The sequence below is a fragment of the Erythrolamprus reginae genome, chromosome 1 (assembly GCF_031021105.1).
Source record: "Erythrolamprus reginae isolate rEryReg1 chromosome 1, rEryReg1.hap1, whole genome shotgun sequence".
Lineage (NCBI taxonomy): Eukaryota > Metazoa > Chordata > Lepidosauria > Squamata > Dipsadidae > Erythrolamprus > Erythrolamprus reginae.
The window spans coordinates 376,764,780-376,788,806 of NC_091950.1; the positions used below are offsets into that span (position 1 = coordinate 376,764,780).

The 24,027-nt window shown below is 39.0% G+C and overlaps 2 protein-coding genes across 3 annotated transcripts in view; one reads left to right on the forward strand and one right to left on the reverse strand.

Annotated features, from left to right (window-relative positions):
* NINL (ninein like) overlaps window positions 1-9,874 on the forward strand; it is a 49,108-nt gene extending 39,234 nt beyond the window's left edge. For both annotated transcript variants that reach the window (XM_070734675.1, XM_070734674.1), the window contains exons 18-21: window positions 2,849-3,133; window positions 5,203-5,415; window positions 7,905-8,018; window positions 9,128-9,874. In XM_070734675.1, coding sequence (XP_070590776.1) covers window positions 2,849-3,133; window positions 5,203-5,415; window positions 7,905-8,018; window positions 9,128-9,313 — 798 coding nt within the window. In that variant the 3' untranslated portion in view covers window positions 9,314-9,874. The remainder of the gene's footprint in view (window positions 1-2,848; window positions 3,134-5,202; window positions 5,416-7,904; window positions 8,019-9,127) is intronic.
* A 2,807-nt stretch (window positions 9,875-12,681) lies between these two features.
* Window positions 12,682-22,743, reverse strand: GINS1 (GINS complex subunit 1). The gene is made up of 7 exons (XM_070741592.1): window positions 22,596-22,743; window positions 18,857-18,921; window positions 16,916-17,011; window positions 15,409-15,499; window positions 14,596-14,712; window positions 14,299-14,373; window positions 12,682-13,593 (listed from the first exon to the last, which is right to left on the reverse strand). The coding sequence occupies exons 1-7, from the start codon at window positions 22,668-22,670 to the stop codon at window positions 13,525-13,527; spliced, it is 588 nt and encodes a 195-aa protein (XP_070597693.1). The 5' UTR covers window positions 22,671-22,743; the 3' UTR covers window positions 12,682-13,524.
* Window positions 22,744-24,027: the final 1,284 nt, after the last annotated feature.

Consider the following 24,027-nt stretch of genomic DNA (forward strand, 5'->3'; position numbering starts at 1 on the left):
CAATACATATGGGTCTTCCTAAGGATTGATAGCACTGGACTTTATGAAAAAAATAACTTGTATGCATATAAGGTTGATTGCTGACAGTGTTCCCTCTAATTTTTTTTCGATGTGGGCGGAAAACTATAGTGTCTGAGCAGCAGTCATTTCAGGACTGGGCGGCATATATATATATATATATATATATATATATATATATATATATATATATGTTTTTAGCTGAATATATATATATATATATATATATATATATATATATATATATTTATTTATTTCCCTTCTATTTTATTGAAATTAAATAAAACAAAACCAAAATCTATTACTATTAAAACTAAAACAACCAGCAAAAACAAAAACAAAACTATTAATAAATCTATGCTTTAAAATCCACTTAAATAGTTGAGCTAGTTTCAAACTAATTTTGATTTTCTTTCTCTCTTTCTTGCTCCCATTCTTTTCTATCTGTTTCTGTCTCTTTTCCTCTCTTCCTCCCTCTCTTTCCCCCTTCTCTTCTTTCTCTCTCCCTCCCCCCTCCATCCCTCTCACTCTTTCCCTCTTTCTCATCCTCCTTTCCTATTTCTCCATCCCTCCCTTTCCTTCTTTCTCTCTTCCTTCCTCTCTTTTTTCTCTCTGTCTTACTCTCTTCTTATTTTTCCTGCCCTGCAACACCATTCACTCGCACAAGTATGTTTTTTGGGGCCAGAAGCACAGGGGCTTCCTGGGAAACTTTCCTTTTTCCCTGGGACCCGGAGAAGGCGGCCGTCGGATTTGGGGTGAAAAGGCTCGGAGGCAAGAGCCCCACCATCACCCCGAGCAATTCGTGTAATGAAGTAGACTGCTGAGACACCGGGCAGTACCCATGGGAAGGTTGGGGGAATTGCGACAGGGCGGCGGCCGGGCTTGGGCGGTGGGGGAACCGCGGTAGGCTGGCGGCTGGTTCTGGGCGGCAGCGGGCGGGCCGCAGCAAGCCGGAGAAGCCGCGGCGGTGTGGGAAGCCGCGGTAGGCTGGCAGCCGGGTCTTGGCAGCGGCCGGTAGGCCGCGGCAAGCCAGGAAAGCCGCGGTAGGCTGGCGGCTGGGTCTCGGCGGTGGCGGGCGTGCCGCGGCAAGCCAGCAGCTGGCTCTTGGCGGCGGGGGAACCGTGATAGGCCGGCGGCCTGGCCCAGGGCCCCCGGTCATCACCCCCCACCCTCGTTCCCACCCCACCCCATGGATGCTTAGAAGGCCCGGCAGCAGACCGCGCTGCCAGACCCAGGGACCCCCAACGGTTTTCTTACCATACCGGGCCAGCAGCTAAACAACCATTTGGCTGGGGGGGGGGGTGTACGCGGAGAACGTCTGGGATTTAAGGGGCGGGGAAGAAAGCGGGCCTATAATTGGCCCCTTTCTTTCCCGCCTTTACTTGAAGGAACTGTTGCTGCAAACTGTTGTTTACAGAGCAGCGGCAGTTCCTTTAATTTCAAATTCCGGCGCAGCGATTGGTCCTGTGCGCTGGAATTTGAAATTCCCGGGCTGGGGGTTAAAAACCTCTGTGCTATAGCGCGCTGCGCAGCTTAGAGGGAACTATGATTGCTGAGTTCCTAGATAAATTTCAGCAGTTATTTTTCCTGCATCTTAAGTCAGAGGATAATTATACAGACACAAACAAATATAAAAAGAATTGGGCAATAATCTGAGTGTCAGTACTTAATCTTATGTCTAATCTTATCTATCTAATCCAGTGTTTTTCAACCAGTGTGCCGTGGCACACTAGTGTGCCGCGAGACATGGTCAGGTGTGCCGCGAAGAAGGAGGCTCAGGTTCCGGTCTCGCAACTTTTTGCTGAGAGAGAGAGAGAGTGTGAGAGACAGTGAGAGAGAGAGAGAAAGCAAGAGAGAGAAAGAGAGAAAGAAAGAGAGAGAGAGAGAGAAAAGGAGAGGAAGGGAGAGAGAGAGAAATGAGCAAAAAGTGGAGGAAAAAAGAGAAATGAGAAAATGATTGAAACAGAATGAGAGGAAAGAGAGAGAAACAAAAGAGAGAGAGAAGTTACTCTTGATTTAAAGCATATAAAAAGCACCCAAAGAATAAGAGAAAAAAACCCCAGCCCTCACCTGTTTTTGGAAATGGTTCAAGAGTGTGTATACACACACACACACACAAGGGTGGGGAGGAGACAGGGATGGAAAAAAAGAGGAGAGTGTCTTAGAGTGTCATTTTGTGTCATTTTGGTTGGCGATGTGCCCCAGGATTTTGTAAATGTAAAAAATGTGCCACGGCTCAAAAAAGGTTGAAAATCACTGATCTAATCAATGCTACCAAGGTTCAGTGGAGAAACATTGGCTGGATTTGCACATTGTATTAAGCCATAAGGTGTTTGACATTGACTTGGCAGTTTAGTTTATTGAATAACCTATCAATGGATTATGGATACATTCAACTTGTTGCCTAGTAAAGCTCTCTGATGAACTCTGTATCGATTTTTAGTGCTAAAATAATCACTGTGTACTTTAAAAAGTTAATTGTTAAAAATAATCACATCTACAAAAGCTTTTCAGAATTCAGAACCCTAAATGTTTAATACTTTGCATATAGGTTTACATTATTTGCCTTACCACCAAAAATTAAGTTGTATATTTTTTAAAGCAATCTGTCTCCTTTAGTTCTAGGAAATTTTTCCTTTTTCTTCCCTTCCTTTATCTGAGAAAAGTAATAATATAACACATTTGTTTTAAAACAACTCCTATTTAACTAGAATTTGAATCTAGGAAATTCCTACCTGATCTTTTGGATAAGTTATAATCTTATTTTGTGCATGCACTGATGTGATTATGAGCAAAGTCACAGCATTCAATGCCTGACATCTTGTTTCAGAACAAAAGCTACAAAGAGGAAATCTTGCAGCTGAACACCAGGACTTCTCAGCTAAGCCATGAGTACATTGAATTAAGCAGCAAGAATAAAGCCAGTCACAAAACAATCAAGATACTGAATCAGAGGTTGCTTGAACTGGAGAGCCAAAAAGAACAAGAAGCAGTGGTAGCCAAGCAACTTTGGGAGGCCTCTGCTGAGATGAAAAAGGAGCATTTTCAGAAGCAGTTGACATGGCAGGGTGAAAAGGACTTGCTAGATCAAGAACTGAAATTGCTGAAGGAAAAGGTAAAATTGATCTAGGAGAGAGGTCACTGCGTTGTAATTAAGGGTTTGTTGATGCTTCATAATGTTGTATTAGTGATGGACAATCTGCAGCCTAATAGCAGCAGGCTCAGTCTTCCTTTTGCAGCTGTATTAATCTACCTGGTCATGATTTCTAAAAGTTGATTACACAGATACGCAGATGAAAACTAGTGTAAGCTCTAAATTAGCCACATTAAGCTGAGAAACACAGTTAAGTCCCCAAATTCCCATCCCTGTGTAATGTAGCTCTACTTACTTTGCTCCAAATGTTAAGTGTAGCCTGTGGCATCAAATAACTGCTCACCTCTGCTGCAAGATTTCATGTAGAAAAACCTGTGTCGTGTTGGCAGCATTCCCTATCTGTAATAGGGATCGTGAATTAAGGCTATTTTGCCTAACTATTTTGACTTTTACCCTTGTTTTTTAAGATGGTGTAGGATTATGATACTTTAGTTGATTGAGGGACAACATCTGCTGCCAAAGATAAAATAAATAATAATGCAGGCAGTCCTCAACTTACAACCATTCATGCAGTAACTGATTGAAGTTGCAACAGCAACAAGTGAGTGGTGATCACAACCGGTCCTTGGATTCTGACAAGCCCCCTTGTAGTCAAATGATTGTAATATAGGTGTTTGGGAAACCTGTTCACATGTATGACTGGTTGCCAAGTGCCCCACAATCACATGATCGCCATTCCTAGAAAGTCACTGAGAAAATTGGCAGGGAAGATGGGAGATCACTGGAGTAAATCTTCCCTACCAACACACTACCCAGCCCCTCTTCACTCACACTGCACTGGTCATTCACGGAACTCCATGCACCCTCCTTGACCTGTGCAGCCCATCTCACATGCACCCTGCTCGATCTACACAGTACATCTTGTACACCACACATGCCCTCCCTGACCCATGTGACCTCATTTGCGAATACCTTTGCATTCCCGTGCAGTCATCCACACCTGCCCAGTGCCTCTCATGGATAGGAGCACACACCCCTGGGTCTACGTGAAGCCTCTGGAACACCTTCACTAATCTGTGCACATCATCTCATGCTCTCATGCAGTCCTGCATACTTTCCTTGACCTGAGTGGCATCCTTGCACACACACCTCGTGTCCAATGCAGAAGTTCTCCAACATGCTCATCTACCCTCCACCATGATGCCTCCCACACATTGTCTCTGACCTTCCCCCAAACCCAGATTCCCTTGCTCCTCCCCACCCCACTGCTGACGGTAGCCAGTTACTTGCCTTTGTCCTTCCAACTTCCTCCTGGCTTCCTCACTGGTCATGGAAAGTAATCAGGAAGTTACTTTGCTGTGGGATTCAGTTAACAGTAGCAACTGGAATTGATAGGATTGCTATCAATAAATAATGCAGTTGGGCTTTACAACTGCACCACGTAGTGTCAGAAATTCCAATATCAATGCCCATTGTAAGTTGAGGACTACCTGTGCACTAAAAGAATACTGTAAATAACGTTAGGCAAATATACCCGATTAAAATACAAATCTTAGAATCTAAATTGGGGTGTACCAATATTCCATGTGTTGAACTGTAATCTAGAAGTTGTTTCTAAATAAGAATTATTTAGAAGAGCTGGGGTGGCGCAGCAGGTAGAATGCTGTGCTGCAGGCCACTGAAGCTGACTGTAGATCTGTAGGTCAGCAGTTCAAATCTCATCACCAGCTCAAGGTTGACTCAACCTTCCATCCTTCTGAGGTGGGTAAAATGGGGACCCAGATTGTGCGGGCTGGCTCTGTTAAAATGTGCTATTGCTAACATGTTGTAAGCCGCCCTGAGTCTAAGGAGAAGGGCGGCATAAAATATTAATGAATGAATGAATGAATAAAGAAATAAAATAAAATATTCATCAAACATAACTTTAGATGGGAAATAATTTTAAAAATTAACATTTATTTTACATATTGAGTGGAATTGACTCTTAGAATGAATTTTGACCTGCAAGTATCTTGACTGACTGCTAGGTTTTTCTTCTGCAGTACTGCTAATGTTAGAATGCTAATCTGTCTCTTTCTCTTGCAATGTAGCTGTTAGAAGCTAACACCAGATTAAACCAAGTTGAGTCTCAACACACACATGAGCTGCAACAACTGAAGACCCAGTTGGACAATGCAGTACCTAAGGACCAACTTGTTGAGCTTCAATCCAGATTGGCAGGAGAACAGAAAACAATCAGAAAGTTGCAAGGAGATCTAGACTTACAGGCAGAACAAATGAAATGGCAACTTGCTATTTATCAAGTAAGAAGGTTTTAGTCTTTAGATTGCTACCAAGAATGCAGCTGCAGCTTGATGAATAGAAATAAGCTGCTTGACTTGTTTTACCATGGTTTGTTGAATACGTTATAAACATCTCTAAGGCTAAAACCAAAAGTTACAACTACAATGGCTGGATTCATAAAACACGCCAAGTTAAAATTAAACCAGAAGCAATGTATCCCAAAGCTGCTTTTTTTCAACAGGCAACTGGATTTTCTTATTTTTCTTCTCATGTAGATCAATATTGAGTCTCAGAAGGGTGGCATAGAAATCAATCAATCAATCAAACAAACAATCAAACCAAACAAACAAACAAACAATATTTATATTTTTATTCTCATCACCCAGTGGAGCAAAAAATGGGAGTTATCTACACCGCTGAGCTGAAGGCCTGCCTACCAGAAAAGATGGAACTTCATCAAATCCCCAAAAAGACCCAGCAGTAGCTCCTCCACATGCTGGATTCCACTTACCTTCCCTACCGGTTCGCACTGTGATGGAAGTGCACGTTTTGCCATCACGTGGTGCAAATGACCATCTACGCATTCACAGAAGCCACAGTGATTGGAGAGCCAGCTCAGGAGAGTGGACAGCTGGCTATTGCTGCCAGTTCAGCAAGCAGGTGGAAACCCTAAGAGCCGGTCCGAACGGGCAGCAATCCTCCACTGCTTCTCCATAAAAGACAAAGAAGAGAACAATAAACAAAGCAATGTTGTTATTCCATATATGTTGCAGGAATATTTGAAAAGCTCAGGAGAACCTTCAGCCAACACAACATATGCGCATACTTTAAACCCAAGAATACACTGGCAGAAGATTGTCCACCCTAAGGATAAAACACCTAGACACAAACTGAGTAATGTGATATATGTGGTATAGTGCAGTGAGACAAGTGATGGCCTACCAAATTTTTTATTACCACGCTGTGGGCGCGGCTTATGCATTTTGTTTCAACATGTTTTAGTGCAAATTGGGTGCTCTGTGGTTGAGCTCCAAATTTTGCTACTGGAACTGTGTTCCTGACTGTTCCCATAGGAGCCCATCACTGAGTGAGACATATGCATATCTGTACATTGGTGAAACAAAACAACTGCTGTATTTTTCAGAGCATACGACACACCCTTTTCCTCCCTAAAAGAGGCTGAAAATTCAGGTGTGTCTTATACTCTGAATGTAGCTTTTTTTTAAAGCTTTTTTTGCCCAGCCCATACCAGGTGCTAACAATGTGCCCAGCTCTTACTGGCTTGCAAGCTCTTTCATTGTTACTCTTTGCCAAGGTTTTCCAAGCCCTATGTTTTTTTCATTGCTCTACAAATGTTTTTTTTCAGCCCTAACCAAGTGCTAACGATGTTCCCAGTTCTTATCCCTTGCAAGCTCTTTCATTGTTACTCTTTCTGAATAAGGTTTTTTAAAAGCTCTAACCAGGGGATAAAATGTGTTGAAACTGACCAGACTAAAGATGCTAACCAGATGCTGGTAAGCAGATTCTTTTCCGTTTTCCTCCCCAAAAGCTAATGTGCGTCTTATACTCCAATGTGTCTTATACTCTGAAAAAATGTGATACTTCATAAATTCATGGCACAGCATAAGAGAACAAACACATCAGGACAAGATTCAACAGTCATTTGCATTTAAAAGATATCATTCAGCAAAGTCCACATTTTGGACAGAGAGAACCGCTGGTTTGAAAGATGGATCAAAGAGGCCATCTGTGTCAAAATTGAATAGCCCCGTCTCAAAACAAGGGTGAGGGATATATCATCTATCTCCACACAGTCCTTTCAGCAGTTCCAAGAAGGCACCACACCCATTTACACTACTCAGGTGAACTTGAGGACACAGATATACCTCCAAGTGTTCTCAACGGGCTGTCTAAAAAGAATACAAATGACCAGCTGTCTGCAAGGAATATAAATCCTTCCATTCCCAATCATCCAGTCAGAGCTGAAGAAGCTTTTTGGATGTTTTCAAAGAAAAACAAAGTCTAGTTGCTTCTTCAAAAAAAGCACTTTTGGGACAATGACTGGATGACTCAATCTCAGTAGCTGCTTTTTTTTACTATGGATTTAAATTGTTGTTTAATGTGCTAGCTAGGGAAGTTGCTTAATAGTAAAGAGCAAAAAAGCCCTGTAATGAAAACAGACTGTTTTCAAGCTAAAACTAAAGTTTGGTTATACAAAGAAACTCAGAGAGTAACATATGTTGTGGTTAATGTTCCCTATAAAAAATGACTCATAAATATTTATAGTGCAATACATACAATGTGGACAGGTTTGCGATTACTTTCACTGTTAAATTTACAAGGATGCGGAATAGCTTAACTCTAGGCCATTTCTTTTGAAATATATAAAGAATCTTGTAGCAACTTTGCAATCAACAATTGTTCTTGGGCCATTCCTTTAACTTTCACTTATGGTTAAATTGTCTTGGGATGTACAATAAATGCGGCTCAAAATTTATGCTTTCTTCAGGAAGAATATGAAAACGCACATAAATTAATGGAGGAGAAGTTGGTGGAAGTAGAGATGAATTTGAAGAATACACAAATGTTGCTTCAGGAAAAAATGTCCCAAATAAAGGAACAAGTAAGTGCAAGAGTGGATTTGTTGCTTTCTGTGAATGGAGCAGAAATTGAAATTGAAAAAATCATTGTCTATTGTTTGCAGTTTTAAAACAGACAGCATATTAACAAGTGTTCTGGAATGTGTTACAATATATACATGAAATTACCCTAAAGTATTTGTCTTCCCCTCAATCAACAGAACATATTTGAATATTGTGCAGATTTCCAACCATTCATTCTACACATGTGCACAAATTCCAAATTAAAGAGTGAAGAATTTATTTTATTATGTATCTTAAAAATTACTTCCTTTTAATAGATTTCAGCTTTTTTTTGGTACTGCCTGTCATTTTCTGAGGTAGTCTTCAAGTTACGACCACACCTGAGCCCCAAATTTATGTTGCTAAGTGAAACATTTGTTAAGTGAATTTGTACCATTTTATTATTTTTCTTGCCACAGTTGTTAAGAGAATTGTTGCATTTGTGAAGTTAGTCACATAGTTGTTAAGTAAATCTGGATTTCCCATTGACTTTGTCACTCCAGGATGTTGCAATCGTCATAGATACGGCCCAATTGTCAAGTGTTTGAATTTTGATCATGTGACCATGGGGATGTTACAAAAGTTATAAGTCCCTTTTTCTGTGCCATTGTAACTTTGAATGGTCACTAACAGAACTGTTGTAAGTCAAGGACTAACTGTATTTTCAGAAGTTGCCATCTTCCTTGACTTAAGAGACAGTCATTGGCCCAAATTCACCCAGCTGGCCTTGGGCCTAAAGCAGTAATAAAATTCTTGCTCTTCGGTTTTCCAGCCCCTGCCTATAAACACTACATCAAATTGGCTCTCATAACTTTGAATTTGGTTGCTATATATTACTGCTCAAAATTTCACTTGAAGAACCATTATTGTAATAAACTGAGAAATGGTGTCTCTTTTTCAGAATTTGTAAAGGCATAGTGTAATTTATTTGGGTTACTTTACATGTAGTCTTTTCAGAATGAATCATTTTGGCAATGAAGTTAAAGAGGTCTTTTTATTTCTTTAGATAAATATTAAACCCATGGTGATTGACTGTTTTATTGTGGGTGTGTTGCAGTACAGCTTAATGGAATGTTCCTTCCCTTTTCAGTTTGAAAAAAATGCCAAGTCTAATCTATTGGTGAAGGACCTGTATGTGAAGAATGCACATCTGATGAAAATGTTGCAAGTTACAGAGCAGATGCAGAAGAAAACAGAAAATAGGAACTTAATTCTAGAAGAAAAAATTTCATCCCTGAATAAGCTAGTTGGAGAAATCACATTTGCATCTCAATGAATTATTCAGTTAAATGAATTGGTTTCCATTAAAGTGTCTTAAGTGGCAATCAGTAGTAAAGGTATTAATTGGTCAAGTTTGTTCTACATATTTCAGACGGAATACAAAAACTCTTATTCTCACAAACAGAATTCTATGATAGCCACCACTTCAGAGTGGGGAGTATACAAATGCTTTCTAAGAAAATAGAACTATAAGAAAATACATTCTGAATATGGGGAAACACAGGATCTACTGCAGTAATAAAAAAACACATATTTTTTTTCCAATGGAAAAGTTTAATTATTTACTGCCTTCTGGATAAATTTCACAGAACGGGTGTTCTACACTGTATCATTTGGGGACATTTATTATGATTTCAACTTCTTGTTCCCGTCTGTCTATACACTGATTAAAGAATATGTGTTGTACATAAACGCTAAGTTTTATGCAAATGTAAAATATTGCTCATTATGTGCTATACTATTTAAGCAGAACTATAAACAAGAACCCAATGACCCTGCCCTTTTTTTGTTTTGTTTTAGGTAGCTGGCATATTTTAATTAAATAGTATCTCTGCAATTTGTTTTCACTTGGTTTTTAATTGTATAAATGGCTTTGCTAAGCAAACGTATGCGCTTTTTCCTAGGATGCCAAAAAATACTCATTTTCCTCCTCTGGTTTTAATGGCCAAAGCAGATACTGTGTATTGCACTGTCAATGCACTCTTCATATCTTTAAAAGGAATTTGCTACATTCCTGCTATTGGCACGAAAACATGTTTTCACCGGAAAAATCAGTGAAGCTCCCCTTTTCCATCAAAGCTAAAGTGCTATATTTTCATTAGGAACATTAGACATGTGACTTGCTGACATTATAAACAAAATATTGAAGTAAACTATGAGCTGAAAAGGGGATTACTATGTGTGTTACGCAGGGGCTGGGAGAAAAGGGCTATAGCTGACTCTTATCCCCAGCTTGACCTTGATGAATAGATTTCAGAGAAAGCAACGTTGCTAACTCTTGCCAGCCAAGTCTTTGTAATACATCTCAAATCCACCTTGTCCAACATCAAATCATAAATGGATGGCATGGCATCTTATTGCATACAGAGCTTGCATTGTTCAGTAGTATGTTAGGACCAGTCCCCAAACTAGGGATACCAAGTCAGAAGATTGAAATCACACTAAATTGGACATCACCTTGTCTGGAATGGCTTAGTGCTCTTAGCTGCATTAAATACTTTAAAACTGCAAACTCAAAGGCCATACATAATACTATGCCTTGTAACTTAAATCATGCATAAGAAGTGCAATGTTTCCAAGGAAAAACATTCCTGTTTTTCTTGGCTCCTTGACTAAATGGAAATATTCAGTTCAACCTGGGAGTGTAGAATGTGTGCCTTATCTCAAATCATGCTTGCAAGAAGAGAAAAACAACTCACCAATTTATATTTTATGTACTCATCAAAGAAGGGAGTTGTTGTCAATCTGCGCATCTATACTTGATTTAGAGTTTGCTGGGAGAGAACAAAGAACTCTAAGGGGGATGCCAAGATAGTAACAGATCTTGGGAAATGCTTATTAAGAAATTGTCCACAGCATCCAAAGGATACAAATGTAAACAACTGGGTGAGTCCTAATAGCAGGAAAGGTTTATGTTCCAGAATTTGGCTACAAGGAAGATGGAAAAAAGAGATAAATCTTACAGCTTATCTCTCCCCCATTTCCCTGTCCTTTGGAATTCCCATTTCAGTTCTGTGATAATTAGCAAGGGAAATCAGTGTACTGTATCTGCACTAATTAGAGAGGAAGAGATTACAAGACAGTACATAATGGGGAATACACATTGAAATTACTGCTTTTGTGCTTTCTTGGCTGGAGGCAAAAGAAAACCTTTAAGCTAAAACTGATTAGGATCTTGCCAATTTCAGCTAGCAGTGGAAACTGACCCAGGATGCTAGTAACTGATCAAGGCCACTGAGCTTGTTAACATTAAGGGAGATGCCTGGGTTTAGCACCTTTAGGGAAAAGCTGTATTGCAAAGAAAAGCAGTTTAGGAGGAGACAGGTTGTTCAAGCAATCTCTTCCCTTGCAATAGAGGAAATTCTATGAAAAGGAAATACAGAAAATAGGAGTTAAGCAAAGAGGCACAAGACAGAAGTATCGGTATATTACTATTTGGGATAAAACCTAAAAACATTTTGATAGTTAAATTAATTTGCCCATTTCAGTCCAGCATTGGCAGAGTTAGACAGATGAGCTAACATTGATTGCTTTAAAGCAGTGTTTCCCAACCTTTTTTGAGCCGCGGCACATTATTCATATTTTCAAAATCCTGGGGAACACTGAACGGGGGGACGGGGGGGAGGCTAAAGAAAAGTTTGGACAAAAAAAATATCTCTTCCTCCATTTCACTCTATTTCTCCCTCCCTCTTTCTTTCTCTTCCTTCCTTCTCTTCTTTCTCTCTCTCCCTCCCTCTTTCCTCCCTCCCTCTTTCCTTTCTATCTATTTTCTTTCTATCTCTCCCCTCTTTCCTCCCTCCCTCTTTCCTTTCTATCTCTCCCTCCCTCTTTCCTTTCTATCCTTCTCTCCGTCCCTCAGCGGCGGCAAAGAAGAAGGAAGGCAGGCTGCAGAGGGCACCGAGGACAAGAGCGCTCGCTCGCTCCCTCGCCCTCTGACTTCCCTCCCTCGCTCGCTCCCTCGCCCTCTGACTTCCCTCCCTCGCTGCTGAAGGGACGAGCGCGGGCACGGGCCCGTTGCAAGAAGTTTTTGTTTGTTTTTTCCTTCCCCCGGCTCACGGGAGAGAGAAAGAAAGAGCGCAGCCAGGGAAAGCGGCCTCGAGCCGAGTGCAAACTGCAGGATGCGGCAAAGGACTCCTTGCCAACCAAAAAGGGGGTGGGGGTGGTGAAGGCAAAGCTTGGGAGGCGGGGAAGGGAAGAGCAGGAGACCCCCAGACAAAATGGCTGAGGGGAAGGAAAGACGGAAGGAGGGAGGGATTGAGAAGCGGAGCCAGGGAGGGCTGAGAGAAAAGGGGAGCGGCGCGCGTGAGAGGGGGGGGGCGGGCATTCCCGAAATGGACGGAGAAAGCCCTCTCTCGCAGCGAAAGCGCTCCCAGACAGGGGGCTGCGAGAGAGGGCATTCTCCGTCCATTTCAGGAAAGCCCGCCCCGGCACCCGCAGCGCCCCGCCCAGCTGGAGCTTCCCTAGGAGCTCCGCGGCACACCTGGCTGTGTCTCGCGGCACACTAGTGTGCCGCGGCACACCAGTTGGGAAACGCTGCTTTAAAGAATAATAAATACACTTTGGGAACTGCAGATCCAAGTCTGTTCTCCAAGGACTCCATCTTTACTATTTGCTGCTTGATTGGAATGAGAATTGAAGACATTGTTTTATATAGAACATTCAAAATATGAAATAGTTTATTTTTGAAAATCTGTGCCACACGCCTTCAAATGTACCTTAACATGTTCCCTTTGTTTTCCTATTGCATTTAATTTGTGCTTGAAATTATTGAAGTTGTGAATTTTAAACGGTTTCATTATATAAATGAAAGTACACTGATAATGCATTTATTTCCTCCTCCATCTAAAATGAAATAAGCTGCTCAAATTGTATGGTTTTGATGTCATTAAAACTAGTGAGAAACAGATTATCTTGATTGGTTAAAAAATTACTATGGAAAAATTTATTATATAACTTTGTAATTTTGGTGGATTCTGCCAGAAATCCATGAGTACTTTTAAGGCTAGCATAGTAACCAAAAACATCACAAAAGTGATTGTAGTCATAACATTTACATCTACTATAGAAATCACATGCAACATTACATCGTATAAAAATATTTAAATATTTACAAAAGATTTTTACATGATTTCAAATAGCACAAAGCAATATACAGTTATTATGAATGAACGAGTTATGGCATTTGGTCCATTCATTTTTTTTAAATACAAGGCCAGAGGGGACTAAAACAAAGTAACTTTAATCCCAAAAGATATTCAAATATAGATGTAAAAAATTGAGGTAATAAACAAAAACAATCTGTTTTTGGAGAAAGGTCTTGTACATATCATATCTTCTTCACAAAATATTATTTGTGTGCTTCTAATAATAACTTTAAACTTTTTTTTTTAAAGAAAATTGAATAAGAAAAAAATGGTTTTTGACCTTATTTTGAAATCTGCAAAAATATTTCATTTATGTGCATATCAGCAGTCTTGTAAATACAGCTTATGATAGGATGTGCTCCAGAATTCCTTGCCTGATTAATTGTTCACATTTCCAGCGTGGTAAGAAATGCTAAAGGGGAAAAAAAGAACCCTTTATCAAATTTAAGGAAATATTTATCTTTTTTTATGCACCACCCAAACCCACAAGGCAACATGAAAAGTAGCATGAAATTATGTAGGGATGGTCTGTACCTATACTTCTAGATCAGAGGTCTTCAAAACTTGGCAACTTGAAGACTTGTGGACTTCAAGTCCCAGAATTCTCCAGCCAACATAGCCTTCAAGTCTTCAAGATGCCAAGTTTGGGAACCCCTGCTAGATACTTAGTTTAACATCAGTGTCCAAAACTTAACCAATAATTTTAAGGGAAAATTCTCAAGGAGAGGGATGAGATTTTGTGTATTTAATTGTTCTGCATTGAAAAATATATTTTCCCTCAATCATCTTCTAATTAGAAAATATTTAGTTTATAAAGAGAATTATATAATTTTTAATTTAATATCCATTCAAAATGAATTTTGTTGGGTTTAATATAACTTCATTCTAATTAAGTATACCTGGAATTACAATTTAAATGCTTAAGATGTATTAGAATGAAGTGCCAGAGGTGAGAAAGAATGGTTTCATAGATGGGCTGTGCCCAGATTGACCAAATTCTCTCTTCTGCATAACTTTTTTTTCTTATTTATGGGAAATGGAAAAAATACTTTCTGATGCTGTTTGGAATATTTGTTTACTAAAAGGGCAATAATAGACCCTGTTTACTTATAAATACCTGACTATTCTTCTTAAGCAGAATTGTTGTGCCATCATCAATTTCAAATTCTCCATAATCTTTCAAACACCGAACCTAAAGGAAAAATAATGAGTAGTTTGTTATTGGTAAATTAAGCATAAGCTTGTATTAAGTGTATGTAGCATTCTGTTACATAAATTAGGCTCTTTTCTGAGCAGCATGAATTAAATTTAGATTACAGTGATTATATTAAATAATTTTGTATATTTTGAAGTTTGATAATGAACCAAGGTTTTCTTCTTTAAAAAATAATATATAATATTCAGTTTTACTTACTTCAATGTACAGGTTTTTGGGAGGTTTAATGTCTTGTGTAAGATCAAGGCCATCTCCTCCTCCTAATGATCTCATATAGGTAGCCAATGACTTTTTATATTGGTTAAACCAAAGCGTCTAAATATAAAAAGTTTAATTAATCATGAGGTTAAGTACCACTTATAAACTGTTAAGTTAGATACCCTTCCAAACTATTAAAATACAGTACAAAAAACAGTGAAGTTTGAAATTCATTGATTTCTAGTTTCTATTGGTTCTATTGAAAAAAACTACATAATTGTCACTGAAATTCATCTGAGAGTAAATTTGTAAACAATTTTGTATACTTAGTATACTTGAGAATTAAAAGTGATTCCATCTGCCTAACTAAATATCAACAGAATATTTTGGAACATAAGTGTTACAATAGGTTTACACATTTCACAATGTTAGGATTTGTTGAACTCTATTTTACTGAATAAACCATAACCAGCTATAGTTGCATATGAGGCTAAGCCATAAATTGTTGTTTATAAAACCAGTACCAATTATTTCTAAAGCTTCCATCTTTAGTGAACTGTTCCCTCGGTGACCTAATATAATTGCTAAGCAGATTTTGTGAAAATTTTATAGTATGTTTAAAGAGGTATGATTTTAAATTAATATTTGTAGTTAATACACTCTTCTTATATTCCTATATTTCCAGTTCCCAATCTTCTGAAGCTACACACACACACACACAGAGGGAGAGGAAGAGAGAGAGAGAGAGAGAGAGAGAGAGAGAGAGAGAGAGAGAGAGAGAGAGAGAGAGAGAGAGAGAGAGAGGAAGCTTACTTCATCTGCTGACATGTGAAATCGGACAACATTTGGCAAGACGCTACCATATTCCCACCTAAGTGCCCGGAGACGAAGTAAACGGTCATACCTAAATATAGTAATAGTGGAAACATATTTAATTCATTACTGTACACTATTTCTTAATATGGCTATGCATCACTTTCGATTCGAAAGAAAAAGAGGTGATTTGAATTGGGTTGGGTGAAAAATGAAACTTATATCTGAAGTTCCTTAAATACATTTTCCCCATGGGATTCAAAGGAGCTGTGAAGAGTAGCTGTACAATCCTAAGGGGGGAGGAAACATTTTTGCTTTAAGGAGTTGCAAACAGGTAACAATAGTAATAGCATTTAGACTTATATGCCGCTTCATAGTGCTTTACAGCCCTCTTTTAAGTGGTTTACAGAATCAACATATTGCCCCCAACAATCTGGGTCCTCATTTTATCCACCCAGGAAGGGTGGAAGGTTGAGTCAATCTTGAGCTATTGGTGAGATTTGAACTGCTGAACTAAAGGTAGCAGTTAGCTGAAGTAGCCTACAGTGCTGCACTCTAATCACTGCACCACCCCAGTTCTTGATGTAGTCACATTCTGTTGCACTCCAAAACAGACTTTTCTTTCAAATCCAAAGTCATTGCCTTATATTTTTCATAAAAAGTATTGAAATTTAAAAATTACACAAATTTATTACACAAAGATAAAATTTGTTCTAGTATTATAAAAATATACAGCTCATTTACTATGCAATAAACTATAAGTAATGTTGCAGCTCTTTGGAATACCTGCAAAAGTCTTTACACATAGAATACGATCAATAATATTAGGACAATTAATAGTGAATGAGTGCCTTACAATTTTGTGTGCACAAGCACTTCAAGCATTAAATAATACTGCTGATCAATTCTAACTAAATACATATACATATTTTCTTTATTTAAAACTATTTACAGAACAGAGTATTTACAGATAGTTCTTGACTTATGATCACAATGGAGTTCAATATTTCTGTTGCTAAACCACACTTTTGTTAAGTGAGTTTTGCCTCATTTTACGACCTTTCTTGCCACATTTGCTAAGTGAATCATTGCAACTGTTATGTTGGTAGTATGGTTGTTAGTATGGTTTCTCCATTGACTTTTCCTTGTCATAAGGGCAGAAAGGAGGATCACATGACCCCCGGGAACACTGCAACTATCATAAATATGAGTCAGCTGCTAAGCATCTGAATGTTGATCACATGACCATGGGGATTTTGCAAGTGTCAGTGTCAAGGTGTAAGTGTAAAAAATGGTCATAAGACACTTATTTCAGTGCTGTAACTTCAAACAGTCACTAAATGAACTGTTGTAAATTGAGGCCTACCTGTACAGCCAGATTATCAATCTAGAATTTTAAGAATGTGAAGTCTTGTACAATTCCATTAAAAATATCAGTCTCAAAAGTGAAGCAATCTGATGTTGGAAGAACTTAGAATTATTTCACAGAGGACCACTAGACACTTACAGGTATGCAACAATACATCTTCGGTTTCTCAGAAGAGAGCAATGACGGAATTTGATTGCTGTAATCAACTCACTGTGACCTGACTTGGCTTCATTTCTGGTAATAATAGTAGAACTATATTAGCTAAATACATTTTGAATTCAAAACACACAAAAATGCAATCGGTCATGCGATTAGTTTATACTTATTATATACAGTAAGCTTCAAATTTCATTTCAATTTTGTTATGAATTGCAAAGACTTGCAAAAGGTGTGAATAAGAATAGAAGGCAGTATTTTCAATATTAAGCAAATATAAATTAACAAAACCAACAAATTAGCATAACCCCAAACTGACAGGAGGGAAGTTAAAAAGTAACACTAGAAAATATTACTTCAGAGAAAGAGTAGTGGAAGTTTGGAATTACTTTTAGTTGGGATAAACAAATGCCCATCATCTGACAAAAAATGTAAAAATAAAAAATGTAATAAAAATCCTCAAAGGGCAAACTTGATGGACCACTAGATCTTTTTCTGTTGTTAAGTTTTTTCTGTTTCTAATTTAGGAAAGGATATCTTTGTACTGGAAAAAAATCTATAGAAGATTGTTCCCACATTGCTCCTCTAGCATGCAATTACTGCATACTTTTAGGCTCTGCATCATAAAAGCTAAACAAAAAAATACTCTGCCTTGTTTTGTGAAACACACATATCTTGGGAGAGAAGATTCATTTATTTTGCAAAGATAGAGAGACCTAAGCAGCCCAAAGGAATATCACCACTTTTGCGCTTCTTTAAAATTTAATGCAAAGGAAGTATATTTCTTTACAGTGACATGGCATTTAGGCCATATTGTATATTTGCTAGATAGTCATTAGGTATATACAGATAGTCTGTCAGGTCCAAAGTCATTATGTGAAGTTAGAGGTTTTGGCCTGACACAGTTACCAGAAATAGGGAAATGGGAGGGATGAGAGAGAGAGAGAGAGAGATTGATACCACCACACATTCCTTTACGCAGTGTCCAAGGTCAACTGAACTAATGAAGAAGCCAGTAATACCTGCACTGGATTGGTCCACATGATTGCACTTGTGGGTGTAGGGATGTGAAATGAACCTTAACCTGAATGGGAACTGAAGGGAACATCAGTGTTGGAATTTGCTGTCAGCGAACCAAATAGCATCTGAGAAATAAATCACATTCCTCTCCTGTTCTCTCACACAAAGGTTTGATTTATTAACATGGCCATTTTGGATTCGTGGCTGTCATTCCAACACTGACGTTTCCTTCAGCTCCCATCCATGAATGGGGGCCATTCTAATCTCTGGGGGAATGATGTTCCAGAGAGGAGTCACCACACAGAAGGCCCTTATTCTGGGTCCCACCAGGTATATCTCCTTCGGGGATGGGACCTGCAACATTCCCTGCCTACCCTCTCTGACCGGCAAGAGACAGTCCCTCAGATAACTTGGTCCCAAGCCATAAAAGGCTTTAAAGGTGACAACCAGCACTTTGAATTGCATCTGGAAGCAAATCGGCAATCAATGCAGCTCCCACAGGAGAGGTGATACGTGTGCACATTAGCGTCTGCATAAAACTATGCAGGTCGCTTAATTTTGCACCAACTGGAGCTTCCGGATGCTCTTAAAGGGCAGCTCCATGTAGATCGTGTTGCAACAGTCAAGAGAGAAAGTGACTAGGGCATGAGTGACATTGAGTAGGGATTGTTGGTCCAGGAAAAGGCATAACTGGTGCACAACCCGCAGTTCCCTAGTGGTTCAGTCTAACCAGGCTCAATATCGCTAACTTCAGAGCTTAAACAAGCTGCGGCTTGCTTGGATTCTGGTAGCTATATTTAACTGCATTTCTTTTCATGAAAAATGTGAGCCAGTCTTCATTTTTAAAATATTTAAACTATTTTATGTAGACAAATTATTATTTTATTGATGACACGGACTTACACATCAATTTGGTTCTGCTCATACAATGCTTTCATCTCTTCAAGCACTTGTCTGATCCCATCTTCCTGGAAAAGGAAAACACCAAATACAATTATTTAATTACTAATTAATTAAAGTAAAATATTTCACCAAATAAAAAATTAACTTTTAAAATAAAGGTTTTATTTAAACTTTTATTTTTATTTAAAGATTTTATGTACGCCCCAAAACTACAGAAAGATAAAAGGGAAATGGAAAAATAAAACAAAAGAATAAAAGAAAAAGTGAAAGAACAAAAAAAGAGAGAAATATATTTAAATAAGTCATCTCTGATATTTGTAGCAGTTAAAAGCATAATGATTACAATCTCTCCCTTCCCAAATTATGAACCAAGGTTCTGCATTTTTCCATCTTTGTGTATACAATAAGCTTGCTACAAAGATTGATTTTTTCTCCACTCTAATTCACCATTTACAGAAAGCCATAGAAAGAGTTAATCTGGTGGTTTGAGATTCATAAAATCAATATGCTGATGACACTCAGCTTTAAATTGCTATCCTTGGCCAAATTAATGATGCCACTGAAATCCTATCCTGGCAAGTGAAGGTTGTTAGAATTTGGATAGAATAGATTTATCCTGAGTCAAACACACAGTTGCTACCTGTCCATTGAGATTCTTTGTTTGCCTAGCAAATACCTTGGTGGAGTAATACTAAATCTAAATAATCAAATATGTGCCTTAAACTAAACCTAAATAATCAGCTCCTGCTAGAAGAGTAGATAGAGACCTTGGTCGTGACTCTTGGTGGGGTGGGAGGTTTCCCCCCCAGGTTCAGCTGCTGTGTCAGCTGTAGCCTTATCTGAGCAGGAGAATCTTGCTGCTGCAGGACTCATATTCTCATTACCATCCACTTAAATTAATGCAACATATTTTGTTATGTGACAGCTTTTGAAGATCACTAAGAAACTGCTATTGATTAAAACTGCAGTAGCCCATGTGGTAACCAAATTTGCCAATATGCACTACTCCTTACACCACGACTGTAGGCTATAATGGTTGGCAGAAAGCTTCTTAGTAAATTAAAAGTGTTGCTACTAAACTAAACTCTCCTCGATTGACCTCTCCAGGTTCCTAAGAGGCCAGTAAGGGGCGTACATAATGTGCCTTTCGTCCCCTGTCCAATTGTCTTTCCTTTCCATTTTATCATATACAGTAGTCTTTCCTTCCCACCTACTTCTCTTCCTCTTCACTTCCTATCTTTTATATATCACTTAATGTCTATTCCCTTTCATATATATTGTATTTTGGACAAAGAATAAATAAAATAAAAAATAAATAAATAATAAAATAAATCCGTATAGCTGCAGGACTGCATTATCCTTTAGAAGTGACCCAACCAGTTTGTTTTCCTATTGAAAAACTATCAGCAGGGTTTCACTTTAGGCAGATGAAGAGGGCTGAGATCAGAGGTGAAATTCAGCAGGTCCTGACAGGTTCTGGAGAACTGGTAGTGGACATTTTGAGTAGTTCGGAAAACCCTACCAACTCTGGATTGTCCCAGAGTGGGATGGGAATGGAGATTTTGCAATATCCTTCCTCCAGGAGTGGGCAGGGAATAGGGATTTTACAATATCCTTCCCCTCGAGTGGGGTGGGAATGGAGATTTTGCAGTATACTTCCCCTGTTATGCCCAAAGAACCGGCAGGGAAAATTTTTGAAAAAAATTGAATCCTGGCTGATATTCAGTACTATAGCTTTCCAATGACTGTGCCAATCCCTTGGAATAGCTTTCCAGTGAATATCTGGTAGCTCTTATCCTGAAAGCCCTTCAAAAACTGCTCAAACCAGTTTTCTTTCAAAGGGCATTTGGGCCTTGATTCCATATTAATTTAGTTACAGTTTGGTTTTATTAATTCAATTTTATCCTCTTTTCATTAGTTTATGGAGTTTTTATTTTGATGTTTGTCTGTCTCTCTGTGTATCTTTGAGAACCGCTGGGCGTCATAATGGGATTTGATGATCTATACATGTATAAATAAATAATAGTAAAAATAATAATATGTGCTAAAATGACATCCCATTTGCAATATCCCAGCATCCATTTTAAATTATTAAGTCTATTAAATATTTTAAAGCACATTATTTTTAAACTAGATGGGCAGCAAGCCTGGCAAGCACACAGTGAAGTGCCAATTCTTATTTTAAGATTTCACAAAAACAAAAGTTCTGTGTCAAGCAGGGGCTTGTCCTGCTGCTGTTCAGTCTTATACTATTCCAGAAGCATCTGGCCTAGCTGCTGAGGAAAAGAGGGATTTAAAGCAGTATTATAACTCTCAAGTGAGACATCATTTTTTTTACAGCCAAGGAGGCGCAGTGGTTAGAGTGCAGCACTGTAGGCTACTTCAGGTAACTGTAGTTCAGCAGTTCAAATCTCATCAGGCTCAAGGTTGACTCAGCCTTCCATCCATCTGAGGTGGGTAAAATGAGGACCCAGATCGTTGGGGGAAATATGCTAATTCTGTAAACCGCTTACAGAAGGTTGTAAAAGCACTAGGAAGCTGTGTATAAGTCTATGCTAATGCTATTGCTAAAGCTAGAATTTTATGGAAACAAGACCAATTTGATCAAAATACTAAGCAGCAACCTAACAACTTTTTTGAGGGGGAGAAGAAGGAGGAGAATCAGGAGGTTGTGAGTTCAATCTAGGTAGAGGCAGATATAGGGTCTCCTGCTTGGACAGGGGGTTGGACTAGATGACCTGCAAGATCCCTTCCAACTCTGTTAATCTGTTAAAGAAGATGCAGCCAAAGTCTCCACCTGCCCATGGGTGATGGTGGGTCTCTAATCCAACTCCCAGAGGGGGTTGGGTTGGACCAGGCTACTGTATTAGATCTGGGTACCATTAAACTCTGTGAGCCTTCTGCACAGATAATGAAATGATGTAGTGGTAATAACAACAACGAGGAGGAGTTGGAAGGACCTTGGAGGTCTTCTAGTCTACCTTGGCAGGGTATCCAGAGGGAAAGCATTTTGAAATCCCCTGATATTTCCCTGACATTTCCCTGTAACTTGCCATCTAGTTAAGGCACGGTCCTAGATGACATCATACCAAATACCTAAGCCCTGGAGAAATATCTGTAGCTGAGGAAGTAAGTTGTTGCCAGTCATTTTTGCTTGACTCTGCCAGGCAGCACAATTCATTTTTTTAACATGATTTCCCCCTGACTTTTAATCATTAATACAGTTTGGTTCCTCCCCCCCCCCCCCGACTTATTCCTTTTTTTCATGAATTCCCTGATAATTCCCTGATTTCCCTGTTTTCCAGGTTTGCTGGACACCCTGCTTAGGCAAGAAATCCTATGCTGCTTCAAACAAACTTCCAGCATTGGAGCATTCATAACTTCTGGAGGCAAGTTGTTCCATTGTTTAATTGTTCTAACTGTCAGGAAATTTCTCCTTAGTTCTAAGTTGCTTCTCTCCTTGTTTAGTTTCCATCCATTGCTTCTTGTCCTACCCTCAGGTGCTTTAGAGAATAGGTTGGCTCCCTCTTCTTTGAGGCAACCCCTGATTAAATATCGTAAATAAAATAAAATAAAAGGTTGGAATACTATCAATTCAAGGTCGGGCGTCCACTGTGAGGAAAAAACACTGGGTTTCGCGCCTCGCCTTCAGGCCAGTCCCCTCAAAGGCTGCTGCGGACTCCGCAGGTCCGACCACGGTAAGACGAAAAAGCGAACCTCACGCGCGGCAAAAACTTACATTGAAGGCTGGAAGCTGCCCGTCGCTTGCGCGGTACAGTTCTCGCACCAGTTCAGTCGCTTTCTCACAAAACATGACCGCCTCAGAAGCGACCGAAAACTCGGCGGCCGGGGAGAACGAGTAGTAAATCGCGCCTCGTACTGCTCGGCCAATAGGAAGGCTGGATTTGTTGGAAGGATAGGAGGGGGAGGGAGGGGGGAAATGTCCCGCCTTCGGCAACTACGGAATAGGGAAAGGGACAAAACGCGGACCTTCGCAAAAAAACAAAAACCGGAGGAAGCAGTGAAAGTCAGAACGGTACTTGGAAAATTTTAAGATGCGCTCCGAATTCTTGCGATTGATAAGCCCTAAATGAACGTTGAACTATTTCCACTGAAAACATTGTTTTTTCACTTCTTCCCCCAATGAAACACACATACACTCTGGAAAGTCTACAGTTCCATAGCCTTGGAATTGTACGGTATATAATATTATATTCTGTGATAAAAATAGTGTTTCTTATGGATAGACCTATCTAGCTACAAATATACTGTATTATCAATGACATTAAACAGACGTTTTATGCTGCTCTCATGTATGTACAAGTTTTGTTAGAACCATCTGGTTGGCTGCAGTGAGGATAGAAGCTGTGACTAGTAAGTCATTTGATCCCATTTTTATGTTTTTGAGATGCTAAAGATCTCTGCACTGTTTTCCTAAAGTAACACATATAAGGGGTTCTATACTCATTAATTTGGAATCCAACTGATATCCACGTTATCTTTGCAATAATGTATCCTTGGCTATTTCACACTGTTGCAAGTAAATTTACACTGTAGTAACTCCAACCAGATTGTTAAATGGCTCCGGTACTGGACATGGGTGTTCCAAAGATGCTATTTCAGGACCCAACTGATCTTTCTTCCTTTTTCTTTGAAGAGATTGGATCTTTTTGGACATGGGTCTTTTTATCTTTACCTGCATAAAGGATAACCTACCATCAATCCAATTTCATGGCATCGCCTTCCCTTCTAAATAAAATTGTATGCAATATTTTCAGATACCTGTATAAATATTTCTTATTGTAGATATATAACCTTATCTAAACAGTTGACCAAATATTTTATCAGAAAATAATGCACCTCAAGCAACATGAAAAATAGTTGAATTCAAAGCCCCATCTTCTTGCATTTTTCAACAGTTTTCAACTGTGAAGTTTATTTTCTCCTGCAAACTATCCTTTTAAATCTTTGGCCACAGTCCTATGCTATGTAATTAATCCACCCCCACCCCACTGCTGCCCAATTCTTGACTTTGTTCAATCACACCACCAAACAGTATAAACCAGGTGACTATGACTTTTGCAGCTATGATTAAATAAGTGAATCCATTAATGTGATTATTTTATTTATTTATTTATTTGGTTGGTTGGTTGGATTTCTATGCTGCCCAT